Genomic DNA, 12,727 nt, shown 5'->3' with positions numbered 1-12,727 from the left:
TGGCTCTGGTCATTGGTCATGCTGGTGGTGCACGTCTGGGGGGTGGGGGGACAGATGAGCTGCATGCTAATTGGGGGGCTGGGGTAGCGCTGACTCTGGCTCCCATCCTGCCAAGCTCACTGGTTGCCTGGAGCTGGGTAGGACGCTGGCCAGAGTGTCTAAGGGTTGCTAAGAGCTGGGCAGGGACATGTATGTGGCCCTTACAGATCTCACCACCTTAGCAGCCTGGGGCACTCTACCTAGAATAGGAATGGCAAGCATGCTGCAAAAATTATGCAGCCATGTCATTCTGCCTGCTGCGGCCCTAACTTCTCCCAAGAGCCAGCTGTGCTAAGGGGTTTTTGAGAGGAGTATTGAGGCAGAGTGTTTTGAAGGAAACCATGTACAGCCCTGCTGGCCCCTCCCACCAGCCATGATCTGCCTGCATTGCATAGAGAAGCAGATGGACACAATGATGACATCACCGGGCCTAAAATAAGGTCCCTAATATAAAGGGAGGAACCAGGAAAGGCAAAATAAACTGGTTAAAATGTATTTGGATGGACAGAGCCTCCAAAGAGGAAGGATCAGTCCTGCGTAACCTAATGTTATATAAGTTTATTGGATCTTTTTGTTCTGACTGGTTTTAACATTTGGCATAATCCTTTTACATAAGAAGGAAAATGTACATATTTTGAGCAGGACGTAGCCTGCCTTCACACAGTCCGCGAAAATAACAATCACCGTCAGATTCACCCCACCCCCACCCCACCATTTTCACCACCGATTCAGCAATTAGGACACGAGAGGGGCGGGAAATGTAAGCGCCATGGCGTTATAGGCGCATACTTGCCCGATAGAGTAAGCCGGAATGTTGACATAGGATCTAACGCAAACTCATTGTTAATGGAATCGCCATGGCAACGCCCGGCGACGAGCTTCGCCCTCCCAGTCCATTAAAGTGAAGAGTGCGCTGGCAGGAGCAGCCAAGAAAAACAGATCGACTCAAAATAAAGAATGTTATGGAATTTTTTCCTTTTTTATTTGTCGTTCTTTTCAGGAGGACCAGAACCTGTCGGATTAGCGGCGGCAGATTTCGGCGATTAGTCAGACTCGGCCTTTGTTTTGCACGTCGTGACGGGAAAATTGCTGCAATAACACTTTAAGGAGGGCCGCGCCATTCGTTTCCAGCCCGTAAATCCGAAGCAGGTGTCGATGTTTTGGATCCCCGTCACTTAGGAGAGCGCCGCGCTTCTGTGCTTTAATAAGCCGCTCGCTTTCTAGGACAGATGGGACTTTTTGTATCTTCAGACGTATTAAAGTTTAAATCCATCTCTCCGACAAATCGGAGCCTGTGAAGGCGAGGCAGTAAATCGGCCGCCCCCACAGAGAGGATTTATTAAAGGAGAACTATGAGGTGAGTGAAAATCACTCCACCTCATCGTACGAGCCGACGTGTGACAATGGGACTGTCACAGGTCGGCTCAATAGATCGGGAAGTGAGCAAACACATACCGGAGCTCGCTCACTTCTCGATCCTGTCCCTGCAGAGAGCCGTGACTGTCACTCACGGCTCCCTGTAGGGATTCCCCCGCTCCGATCCTCCAGCGCTGACTGGCAGAACGGAAGGGGGAGGGGGGCGAGTACAGCTGGCCCTGCCTCTAGATAGGCAGAGCTGGCTGTCACTCGCGTAGCTGGGTGGATCCAGACAGTAATGTAGCTGTAGCTCGCGGTATACTGAGCTTTGGGTGACGGGAGGACGCTAGTTTTTTTTCCCGTGACCCTTAGGAGAACTATGGGGAAAAACACTGACCCCACAGGTCTCCTTTAACCATCTTGTGTCATTATGTCTGTGCAGGTTCTTAAAGAGGAACGGTGCTTAGTAGATGTGCATGGAAACAGTTCTACCTAATGTGCAATTCTGTTCTGCAGGTATTATGGTTTACACACCACTCTTACATGGCATAGCCAGCAGGGTGACTCCACTGTTCCCTATTGCTGATTCCTGTGTCATCTGTGTGCTGATTAGATGGTGAATGAGCATCATCACTGCTGCTGCCCTGTTCATCATCCCACCAAGACAGCTGTGGTTTACATTATATGACCTCAGGCATCTTGTCTAATGCAGGGTTAGGCAACTGTGGTTAAACTACAAATCCCACAATACCTCTGCCTCTGGGAGTCATGCTTGTGGCCGTCAGAGTCACAAGTGTATTTCTTTTCGGCAAATATTATGATTTTTTACAGTAAGACGTAGCCAGCAGGGTGACTCCACTGTTGCCGCTTCCTGCATCTTCTGTCTGCTGATTAGATAGTGTCATCCCGCTGCTGCCCTGTTTTTCAGACTACCAGAACACCTCCACCTCTAGTTACCAGTGCCTGAAATATGTTTGCATGACAGCACTGGTCATAGCAATAGAGGCCTTAGTGGTTTACAGTATATGACCTCAGGCACTTCATCTAATGCAAGAGTAGGCAACCTTGGCACCCAAGCTGTGGTTAAACTACAAATCCTGTCATGCCACTGGCTATTAAAATCACAGGTGTAACTTTGTTCTGCAAGTTTGATTTGCATACATTAGAAGTCAATGGAAAAAAAATGACTTACAGTGATGATCAATAGGAAGAATGCCTCTTACATTGGTGGTCAGTGGGAAGAATGCCCCTTACATGGGGGGTCAGTGGGAAGAATGTTCCTTACATTGGAGGTCAGTGGGAAGAATGTTCCTTACATTGGAGGTCAGTGGGAAGAATGTTCCTTACATTGGAGGTCAGTGGGAAGAATGTTCCTTACATTGGAGGTCAGTGGGAAGAATGTTCCTTACATTGGAGGTCAGTGGGAAGAATGTTCCTTACATTGGAGGTCAGTGGGAAGAATGTTCCTTACATTGGAGGTCAGTGGGAAGAATGTTCCTTACATTGGAGGTCAGTGGGAAGAATGTTCCTTACATTGGAGGTCAGTGGGAAGAATGTTCCTTACATTGGAGGTCAGTGGGAAGAATGTTCCTTACATTGGAGGTCAGTGGGAAGAATGTTCCTTACATTGGAGGTCAGTGGGAAGAATGTTCCTTACATTGGAGGTCAGTGGGAAGAATGTTCCTTACATTGGAGGTCAGTGGGAAGAATGTTCCTTACATTGGAGGTCAGTGGGAAGAATGTTCCTTACATTGGAGGTCAGTGGGAAGAATGTTCCTTACATTGGAGGTCAGTGGGAAGAATGTTCCTTACATTGGAGGTCAGTGGGAAGAATGTTCCTTACATTGGAGGTCAGTGGGAAGAATGTTCCTTACATTGGAGGTCAGTGGGAAGAATGTTCCTTACATTGGAGGTCAGTGGGAAGAATGTTCCTTACATTGGAGGTCAGTGGGAAGAATGTTCCTTACATTGGAGGTCAGTGGGAAGAATGTTCCTTACATTGGAGGTCAGTGGGAAGAATGTTCCTTACATTGGAGGTCAGTGGGAAGAATGTTCCTTACATTGGAGGTCAGTGGGAAGAATGTTCCTTACATTGGAGGTCAGTGGGAAGAATGTTCCTTACATTGGAGGTCAGTGGGAAGAATGTTCCTTACATTGGAGGTCAGTGGGAAGAATGTTCCTTACATTGGAGGTCAGTGGGAAGAATGTTCCTTACATTGGAGGTCAGTGGGAAGAATGTTCCTTACATTGGAGGTCAGTGGGAAGAATGTTCCTTACATTGGAGGTCAGTGGGAAGAATGTTCCTTACATTGGAGGTCAGTGGGAAGAATGTTCCTTACATTGGAGGTCAGTGGGAAGAATGTTCCTTACATTGGAGGTCAGTGGGAAGAATGTTCCTTACATTGGAGGTCAGTGGGAAGAATGTTCCTTACATTGGAGGTCAGTGGGAAGAATGTTCCTTACATTGGAGGTCAGTGGGAAGAATGTTCCTTACATTGGAGGTCAGTGGGAAGAATGTTCCTTACATTGGAGGTCAGTGGGAAGAATGTTCCTTACATTGGAGGTCAGTGGGAAGAATGTTCCTTACATTGGAGGTCAGTGGGAAGAATGTTCCTTACATTGGAGGTCAGTGGGAAGAATGTTCCTTACATTGGAGGTCAGTGGGAAGAATGTTCCTTACATTGGAGGTCAGTGGGAAGAATGTTCCTTACATTGGAGGTCAGTGGGAAGAATGCTCCTTACATTGCGGGTCAGTGGGAAATATGCCCCTTACATTGGTGGTCAGTGGGAAGAATGCCCCTTAGCTGGGGGTCAGTGGGAAGAATGCCCCTTACATTGGGGGTCAGTGGGAAGAATGCTCCTTACATTGGGGGGCAGTGGGAAGAATGCTCCTTACATTGGGGGGCAGTGGGAAGAATGCTCCTTACATTGGGGGGCAGTGGGAAGAATGCTCCTTACATTGGGGGGCAGTGGGAAGAATGCTCCTTACATTGGGGGGCAGTGGGAAGAATGCTCCTTACATTGGGGGGCAGTGGGAAGAATGCTCCTTACATTGGGGGGCAGTGGGAAGAATGCTCCTTACATTGGGGGGCAGTGGGAAGAATGCTCCTTACATTGGGGGGCAGTGGGAAGAATGCTCCTTACATTGGGGGGCAGTGGGAAGAATGCTCCTTACATTGGGGGGCAGTGGGAAGAATGCTCCTTACATTGGGGGGCAGTGGGAAGAATGCTCCTTACATTGGGGGGCAGTGGGAAGAATGCTCCTTACATTGGGGGGCAGTGGGAAGAATGCTCCTTACATTGGGGGGCAGTGGGAAGAATGCTCCTTACATTGGGGGGCAGTGGGAAGAATGCTCCTTACATTGGGGGGCAGTGGGAAGAATGCTCCTTACATTGGGGGGCAGTGGGAAGAATGCTCCTTACATTGGGGGGCAGTGGGAAGAATGCTCCTTACATTGGGGGGCAGTGGGAAGAATGCTCCTTACATTGGGGGGCAGTGGGAAGAATGCTCCTTACATTGGGGGGCAGTGGGAAGAATGCTCCTTACATTGGGGGGCAGTGGGAAGAATGCTCCTTACATTGGGGGGCAGTGGGAAGAATGCTCCTTACATTGGGGGGCAGTGGGAAGAATGCTCCTTACATTGGGGGGCAGTGGGAAGAATGCTCCTTACATTGGGGGGCAGTGGGAAGAATGCTCCTTACATTGGGGGGCAGTGGGAAGAATGCTCCTTACATTGGGGGGCAGTGGGAAGAATGCTCCTTACATTGGGGGGCAGTGGGAAGAATGCTCCTTACATTGGGGGGCAGTGGGAAGAATGCTCCTTACATTGGGGGGCAGTGGGAAGAATGCTCCTTACATTGGGGGGCAGTGGGAAGAATGCTCCTTACATTGGGGGGCAGTGGGAAGAATGCTCCTTACATTGGGGGGCAGTGGGAAGAATGCTCCTTACATTGGGGGGCAGTGGGAAGAATGCTCCTTACATTGGGGGGCAGTGGGAAGAATGCCCCTTACATTGGTGGTCATTGGGAAGAATGCTCCTTTACATTGGGGGTCAGTGAGAAGAATGCCCCTTACATTGGTGGTCATTGGGAAGAATGTCCCTTACATTGGGGGTCAGTGGGAAAAATGCCCCTTACATTGGTGGTCAGTGGGAAGAATGCCCCTTACATTGGTGGTCAGTGGGAAGAATGCCCCTTACATTGTTGGTCAGTGGGAAGAATGCTCCTTACATTGGTGGTCAGTGGGAAGAATGCTCCTTACATTGGTGGTCAGTGGGAAGAATGCCTTTTGGCCACTCCTACAGATCTCTAATGAATGGTGTCATGCCGCTGGCTTTGCCAATTGCTGTTGGTCCTGTAACTATGACCATTAAATGGGAGGTCATTTAGCCACAACTCAAGCAACCTCCAGGGAAACCCTAGAGATCCACGGAACCCTGGCTGAGAATTATTGCTATAGTAGTGCAAAAACCCCTAATAGCCAATCAGAAGCATCATGCAGAGAAGTGTGCAATACCTTCTAGCAGCCAATCAGAAATCTTCTGTTGTCTCCCTCTCTAAGCTGGGCAAGTCTCCGTTGTGAATGGTTACTAGAGGTCACTGCAGACGACTTTTTGTAGGACATTAGATGCCTTTATCCTATCCATGACATCTCTGCCTTTTAGGTTATGCTGATCTGCGCCATGAGTCATGCCATGTCTTTCCCTATGTCACTCGCAGGGGACAGCTCCATCAACAGTGCTGCGAGAACTGGACCAACGTCAATGAGGATGCCCGTGCCAAGATGGCGAGAATGGCAGCAGCCGCAGCGTGGGGATTAGGTAAGACGTCTGGCTTATGTAACGTGGTAATGCTGTGTGTCATGTCTCCTTTCATCATGTGTGGACAGCTGCGTGACTGATGCGGTCCCGTGTAACCGAATAGACTTCCAGGCCTTAATGGGATTACATAACCACCACTTCTATACCCCCATCTGTAAAAATGTATATACACAAGCCAGTATACAAACAATTTCCTAATGACTTGTCTATATCGCAATTATTTCTATCATACGTCTTCTCTGCAAAGTTTGTCGCTAATTAGCAAGTAATGGATTGCGCCCGTCACATTTTCCAAATTTCTTGCGCTTTGAAAGGTGCCTCATTATCCGAAGCTTTCAAGCGACCAGCGCCCCTCCGTTCGCATTTGTCATCCGAAGTGTTTACGAACTCTCCAGTGCTGTGATTATTTTCTAAATTGGCAGCGTGCGGTAGAATTAAATCTGATTAAAGATCTCCAAAGAGAGACTGTTGCTCATGTCAGTCTGTGTTTGGGCCTGCTGCATTCCAGACTCATTCTCCAGTAATTGCTGAATGCTTCCTGAATGCATTTAGCGTTGCAGCCTTTGTGTACTGAGCTGTACTTGTGAAAAGGGCTCATTAACATCTTCCTGGCTGCGTATTTAACCCCCGCAGGGGGTCATTGAAATCTATGTGCCCAGACCAAACCATTAGTCTCGGTTAACTTGACAATAGTTCTGACTAAGGTGCCTTTTTATATATATTTTCTTATACACAGTGGCTACCGACTGCAGCCGCCAACGTACCTCTCTGTGTAAGGCACAGTGACAACTGAGACCAGCGGGTTTGTTTGAAGCCGGGGGAGCTGTCGGGATTGTGTTGTGACTGGTGCTGTGTTTTGTCTTTCAGAGCAGTGGGACAGTATGGAGGAGTACACGTGTCTGATTCCCCGAGATACCCATGACGGGGCTTTTTACAGAGCTGTGCTGGCTCTGCATCAGGATCTCTTCTCTCTTGCCCAGCAGGTATGTCACCCCTGGGCCAGGACCACCGCCTAGTAATGGCTAAGCAAAGGTCTTATTCCCTTTTTATAATGCTCAAATGTCAATCATCCCAGAGCTGACATTTCAGTTGTAGGTTGAGTCCGATGTGACAATTCTAAATATTTTGGGGCCTTCACTGGCTCCACCGTCCCTCTTGTTGCCCTCTCCATAATATAAAATTGATCAATCATTAAAGGAGAACTATGGGGTTAGGGCTTTTCCCCATAGTTCTCAGGGTAACAGGAGGACACAAACTAGCGTCGTCCCGTCACCCTAAGCTCAGTATACCGCGAGCTACAGCGACGCCGGAGCGGATCCTGACATCGAAGTCGAGATCCGCCAAGCTGCGTGAGTGACAGCTGGCTCTGCCTATCTAGAGGCAGGGCCAGCTGTACCCGCCCCCTCCCCCGTCCGTTCGGCCAGTCAGCGCTGGCAGCTCGGAGCGGGGGGGGGGGGATCCAGCCCCTCCCCCTGTCACCGCAGAGAGCCGTGACAGGATCAAGAGGTGAGCGAACGCCGGTATGTGTTCGCTCACCTCCCGATCTACTGAGCCGACCTGCGACAGTCTCATTGTCACAGGTCGGCTAGAACTATGAGGTGAGTGAAAAGCACTCGCCTCATAGTTCTCCTTTTAAGAATTGTGCGAACCTTTAATAATAGGCACAGCAAGTGTGCAGACCCATGACCTTCCCTATAGAGTCCCCAAAAGAGAGAAAATGCTCCTAGATGATTTACACTTGAGCATTTGTCAGAAATAAAGATTTCAGATTCAACAGACTGAACATTTAAAGGAAAATTCCAATTTCCTTCAATACCCACCATGCAAGTTGAAATCTTTCACGTTAAAGGCGTACGTCAGCCATTGGAGAGATTTCACTTCCCAATATAGAGACCCAACAAAACATTTCCCCAGAGGAGACCTTCAGAAATAAAGACCTACAGAGGTTCCAGTGTTTCCCTATTACAGCCAGAACATGTTTTTTTTGTATAATATGTATTGTTTCTGGGTATAACAATAAAGAACATGTTTTTGTTTAGTTCAGGCTTGAAGCATCAGTTTTAATAACCTCTTCCTTATATTTCAGTGTATTGACAAAGCCAGAGACATGCTGGATGCAGAACTGACAGCCATGGCTGGGGAGAGCTACAGCCGGGCCTACGGGGTAAATATTTCACTTATTAGGTTTTTATAACATTTAGGGATGCAACGATACCGGTATTTTGGCACCAAGTACGAGCACCGATATTTTTTTTCCGGTACTCGCCTATACCAATTACCGAGTGCCGGAAGTCCCATTCAGGAAGCCAGGCGGCGTGTAATTACTTGCCACCCGGCTTCCCGATTTAACAAGAAAGCCGTCCCATGCTTCTCATCACTATGTGACGAGAGAGCATGGAGCCGGCTTGCTGGCCAATCATGTCAGCCGGGCGCTGTGTAATGATGCGTCGCCCTGCTCCCTGATTTGGCCGGGAGGCCGGCTCCATGCTCCCTCGTCATGAGATGACGAGGGAGCATGAAGCAGGCTTCCCGGGCCAATCGGAAAGCTGGTCAATACTGGGCACCCGGCTTCCTGATTGGCCATGAAGTCGGCTCCATGCTCTCTCGTCACAAGTGACCAGGGAGCATGGAGCCGGCTTCTGGCAAATCAGGAAACCAGGCAGCGTGTAATGACGTGCTGCCAGGCTTCCTGACACAGGAAGTATCGTGCTAGGCATCGGAGCATTTGGGCGAGTACGAGTACTCGCCCAAATACTCGATATCGATACCGATGCTAGTATCGGTATCGGTGCATCCCTAATAAGATTGTCTGAGATGCCTTTTTTTTATGGGACTGTTTGAGAGACAAACTATTAGTGTTGTCTATAGCCCACCAATCAGATTCTTCCTTTCTTTTGTTTAACATACTCTATAAGAATGAAACAAAGAATCTGGTTGGTTGGCAGTCAGTTGTGTAGAGGAGTAATACCCTCCTTGTCTTTTGTGCAGGCCATGGTCACCTGTCAGATGCTGTCGGAGCTGGAGGAAGTAATCCAGTATAAGTTGGTGCCAGAGCGGAGGGAGATTATTCGTCAGACCTGGTGGGATCGGCTACAGGTGAGCGGTGTGGTTCTACACAAGCAGGTTGTTGGTGGTTTGATGACAAAGAAGATCCAGTGATTAACAGTTATCCCAACACCCTCCAAGCATAGGTTTTTTTTCCTCCAGTTATGTTTTTAGTGCTGCTTCTTCCATAGCTTTCATACCTTTTGATGCTAAATAAATGCCAATAAATATCAGGACTGGACTACAGTCCACACAACTCACAAATATGGGAGCCCCAATCCCTCAAAAAGCATTGGCTTTGTTTTATGTCATACACCAATAAAAGGATTATTGTTCTCCAACCAGCTGGAGTTTCCAAGATGTCGTATGTATCCCCGGTGCTCTTCACCCACCTCCACAGTAGGGTCAGGGCTCTGCGGGCCACTCTGCTTCCTCCACACCAAAGTGGTCATGCCATGTCATTATGGACCTGGCTCTGTGGTTGTGCTGGAACAGAAAAAGGCCTTCACCAAAATGTTACCACAAGGTTGGAAGAGCACAATTATCTAAAATGTCTTTGTATGCTGTAGCATTACCAGATCCCGTCACTGGAAACACCTGAACTCAACCATTTGGAGCAGGGGTAGTCAAACTCCGGCCCTCCAGCTGTGGTGGAACTACAAATCCCATGAGGCATTGCAATATTCTCACGGCCACAGACATGACAACCGGAGAGAGAGATGTATCATGGGATTTGTAGCTTCACCACAGCTGGAGGGCCGGAGTTTGGCTGCCCATAATTTAGAGGGATGACGACATACTTTGGGCCCTCATAGCGTAGGTGCGATGGTCCGATATCTACAAACTGTTGGCTACATGGCATATGCCGGGAGACCTGCTATTCGGGGGAGAGGCGGCTTATTTAACAACAAAGCAATGTCCAGTTTCCTCTACTTGTCTTTACCTTTAGTTTGCTACTTTGACTTACTAGAGGTAGCCAACCTTTTCAAAGCATCGCAGGCATTGACAATGACAGACATTTCCCTGACTTGTATGGAGGTTTCTACAGAGCAGGTTGTCTTCACCTGTTTGCTCCGCGCCCCGTACAACACCAGGTTATTGCATTCAGATTGTGTCAGAGGAAAGAACTTCTTGGGCACCCTACAGCCTGGCAGCGGATGAGCGGAAGGGTTTTTTATGGCAGGATGGAAACCAGTTAGGAAACATATTTTAGAGCCTCACGCTGAAGGTACAGGGCGTGAAGGGAACACGGATCAAGGCTTCTATTAATACCGCTGTTTACAAGTCTCTCCTCGTGCAGGACATTCTTCAGGCCGTCCCAGTCACATTTCTGTTCCGCGGTGTAGCGTCTACCTCGGCCTTTATTAGGTGTGGAGGAGGTTGGGGTGGCCAGGTATTTCTCACTTCCAGTAGCCAGATAGTCGGGACGCGTGCTGGCACACCGGCCGCACAAGCAGACTGGGCACAAGGTGACGCTCGTCCTCTGTGCAGACGGTTTGTGCTGGAGGGGAAGAACGTCGGATGGGCCAGCGGCTGTCTTCCTGGCCAAGTGTCCTGCAAACATTGACATCTGGGAAATGCACAAACCCGAGCTCAGCCAGGGGAAACGCAGGCAGGTGCCAGTGCCTTCCGGCCGTGTCTGGCTGGAAGGCGCGTTCTTACTATTATCACGCATCTGAAGAGCTGTACAGAATCAGCGTCATTTGCACCTATTGAAGTCACTTTAGCGCCAACTTGATTTAATCTCTCCTTCGTATATGTCTATTCTAGGTATTAAAGTGGGGAACTACTTCAAAATACCCTGATGCTGTCTTTTATTTATTATTATTTTCAATTCTAGATTGAGTTTTCCCAAAAGCAACAATTAAAAAGCCACCATTCTGTAATAGCAAAGTAATAGAACTCATCAGTCCGCTCAGCAGTGACTCTGACCTGCAGCCTCTTGCAGAGCTGCCCTGGCCAAGTTGTCAGAATCTGACATTTTCCGGTGTGACGGATGCTTGCAGTCCCCTCTGCAGCCCGATCTTCCATCCAAGAGAAGGGTGGCTCCTGATTATAACAGGGGGCTCTGATGTAAATGGGGGACTTTGACGGAAAGACCCTCATTGGAACCCTCCTGGTGATTCACCCACTGCGTCACCACTGTGGCTCTGTAGAGACTGGCAGGTGGAACCAGAGCGCACTAGGTGTCCGTAAAGCTTCTACAGAGATTCTTTTGTACTTTTTTTTAATTTGCACAAAATGGTCCAAATAAGTAAACAGATGGCAAGTGCGGAGGCCATTTAAAAGCGAGACTCCGTCTACACAAAGCTGAAACGGCTACTGTTTGTGAAGCGTTCAACATACTCTTGTGAGCGTCTGTAACCTTGCTAAACTACGCGGCTGCATTGATTGCATAGCTTATGGAAGGGGACAACACTTTTTCGAGCCTGCAGTTTGGCAGACTTCCCCTATATCTAGTTTGGCCTGTCAGTGAATCTTACTGCAGTGGTGTGATGACCACCATGAGGACTCTTCCACCCGTATGTGAACCTAAGTGGCTCCCTTTGCTTACAGGGCAGGGAAGGTGATGGCTATATATGATGGGATGTAAAACTATCACAGATCTCCAGCCTCTACTTTTTAAATTTTTCAAATTACATTTTATTAAATATTTTTATTTTTTTACTTTTAGGGGCTTTGGGGAAATGTTGGGGGTCTAAACAGACCCCTGATATTTCCCTTTTAAAATAGAAAAAGAGATTGAGGACACAGAGTCCTGAACAGGAAACCTTTATGAGTGTTCCTGTTCATTGATAACATAGTATGTTTACTATAACCACAATTTATGAATGGACAGGAGGGGATGTAGATCACTCCCATTCATTCATAATTGAGGATACAGTAACCATACCATGTCCTCAATTATCTACAAACACTCAGCGATCACTGATCGCTGAGTGTTTGCTCTCGCTCTCCTCTCTGACACGCTGTGACAGGAGGCTGAGCGAGCAGTGCACGGAGGAGAGCCCAGCCTCTTGTGACAGTGTGGGCTGTCTCCGCCCCCACACCGCTTTGCCGGACTGATAGGCGGCTGAGCGGTGTGGGAGGAGGGACACTGGCCGCTCACGGCCGTCTCCTCCCGCAGCGCTCCGCCAGCTGTCACTTTCTCTCCTCCCTGCTGGGACACAGAGCAGCGCCCAGCGAGGAGGAAAGAAATCACGGTTGCGCCGACAAAATGGCACTTTCAGCATTTAGCCAAAAGTGCCATTTTCGGCCGCGCGCCCCCCTTAAAGGAGAACTATGAGGGGGGTGCTTTTCACTCACCTCATAGTTCTAGCCGACCTGTGACAATGAGACTGTCACAGGTCGGCTCAGTAGATCGGGAGGTGAGCGAACACATACCGGGTTCGCTCACCTCTCGATCCTGTCACGGCTCTCTGCCGTGACAGGGGAGGGGCTGGATTCCCCCCCTCCCCGATCCGCCA

The 12,727-nt window shown here is 48.8% G+C and overlaps 1 protein-coding gene across 1 annotated transcript in view; it reads left to right on the top strand.

The window, feature by feature from the left end:
• The window catches only part of MTOR (mechanistic target of rapamycin), a gene marked incomplete at its 5' end in the record, with an annotated part of 98,189 nt that overhangs the window by 45,063 nt on the left and 40,399 nt on the right, over positions 1-12,727 (top strand). The window contains 4 exons of the mRNA XM_018559022.1: positions 6,115-6,215; positions 7,083-7,198; positions 8,302-8,379; positions 9,204-9,311. Coding sequence (XP_018414524.1) covers positions 6,115-6,215; positions 7,083-7,198; positions 8,302-8,379; positions 9,204-9,311 — 403 coding nt within the window. The remainder of the gene's footprint in view (positions 1-6,114; positions 6,216-7,082; positions 7,199-8,301; positions 8,380-9,203; positions 9,312-12,727) is intronic.

Source organism: Nanorana parkeri, unplaced genomic scaffold (assembly GCF_000935625.1).
Source record: "Nanorana parkeri isolate BGI_ZX_2015 unplaced genomic scaffold, ASM93562v1 scaffold376, whole genome shotgun sequence".
Taxonomy (NCBI): domain Eukaryota; kingdom Metazoa; phylum Chordata; class Amphibia; order Anura; family Dicroglossidae; genus Nanorana; species Nanorana parkeri.
Note: the sequence above shows the minus strand (reverse complement) of the source record. Positions and strands in the feature narration are given on the sequence as shown.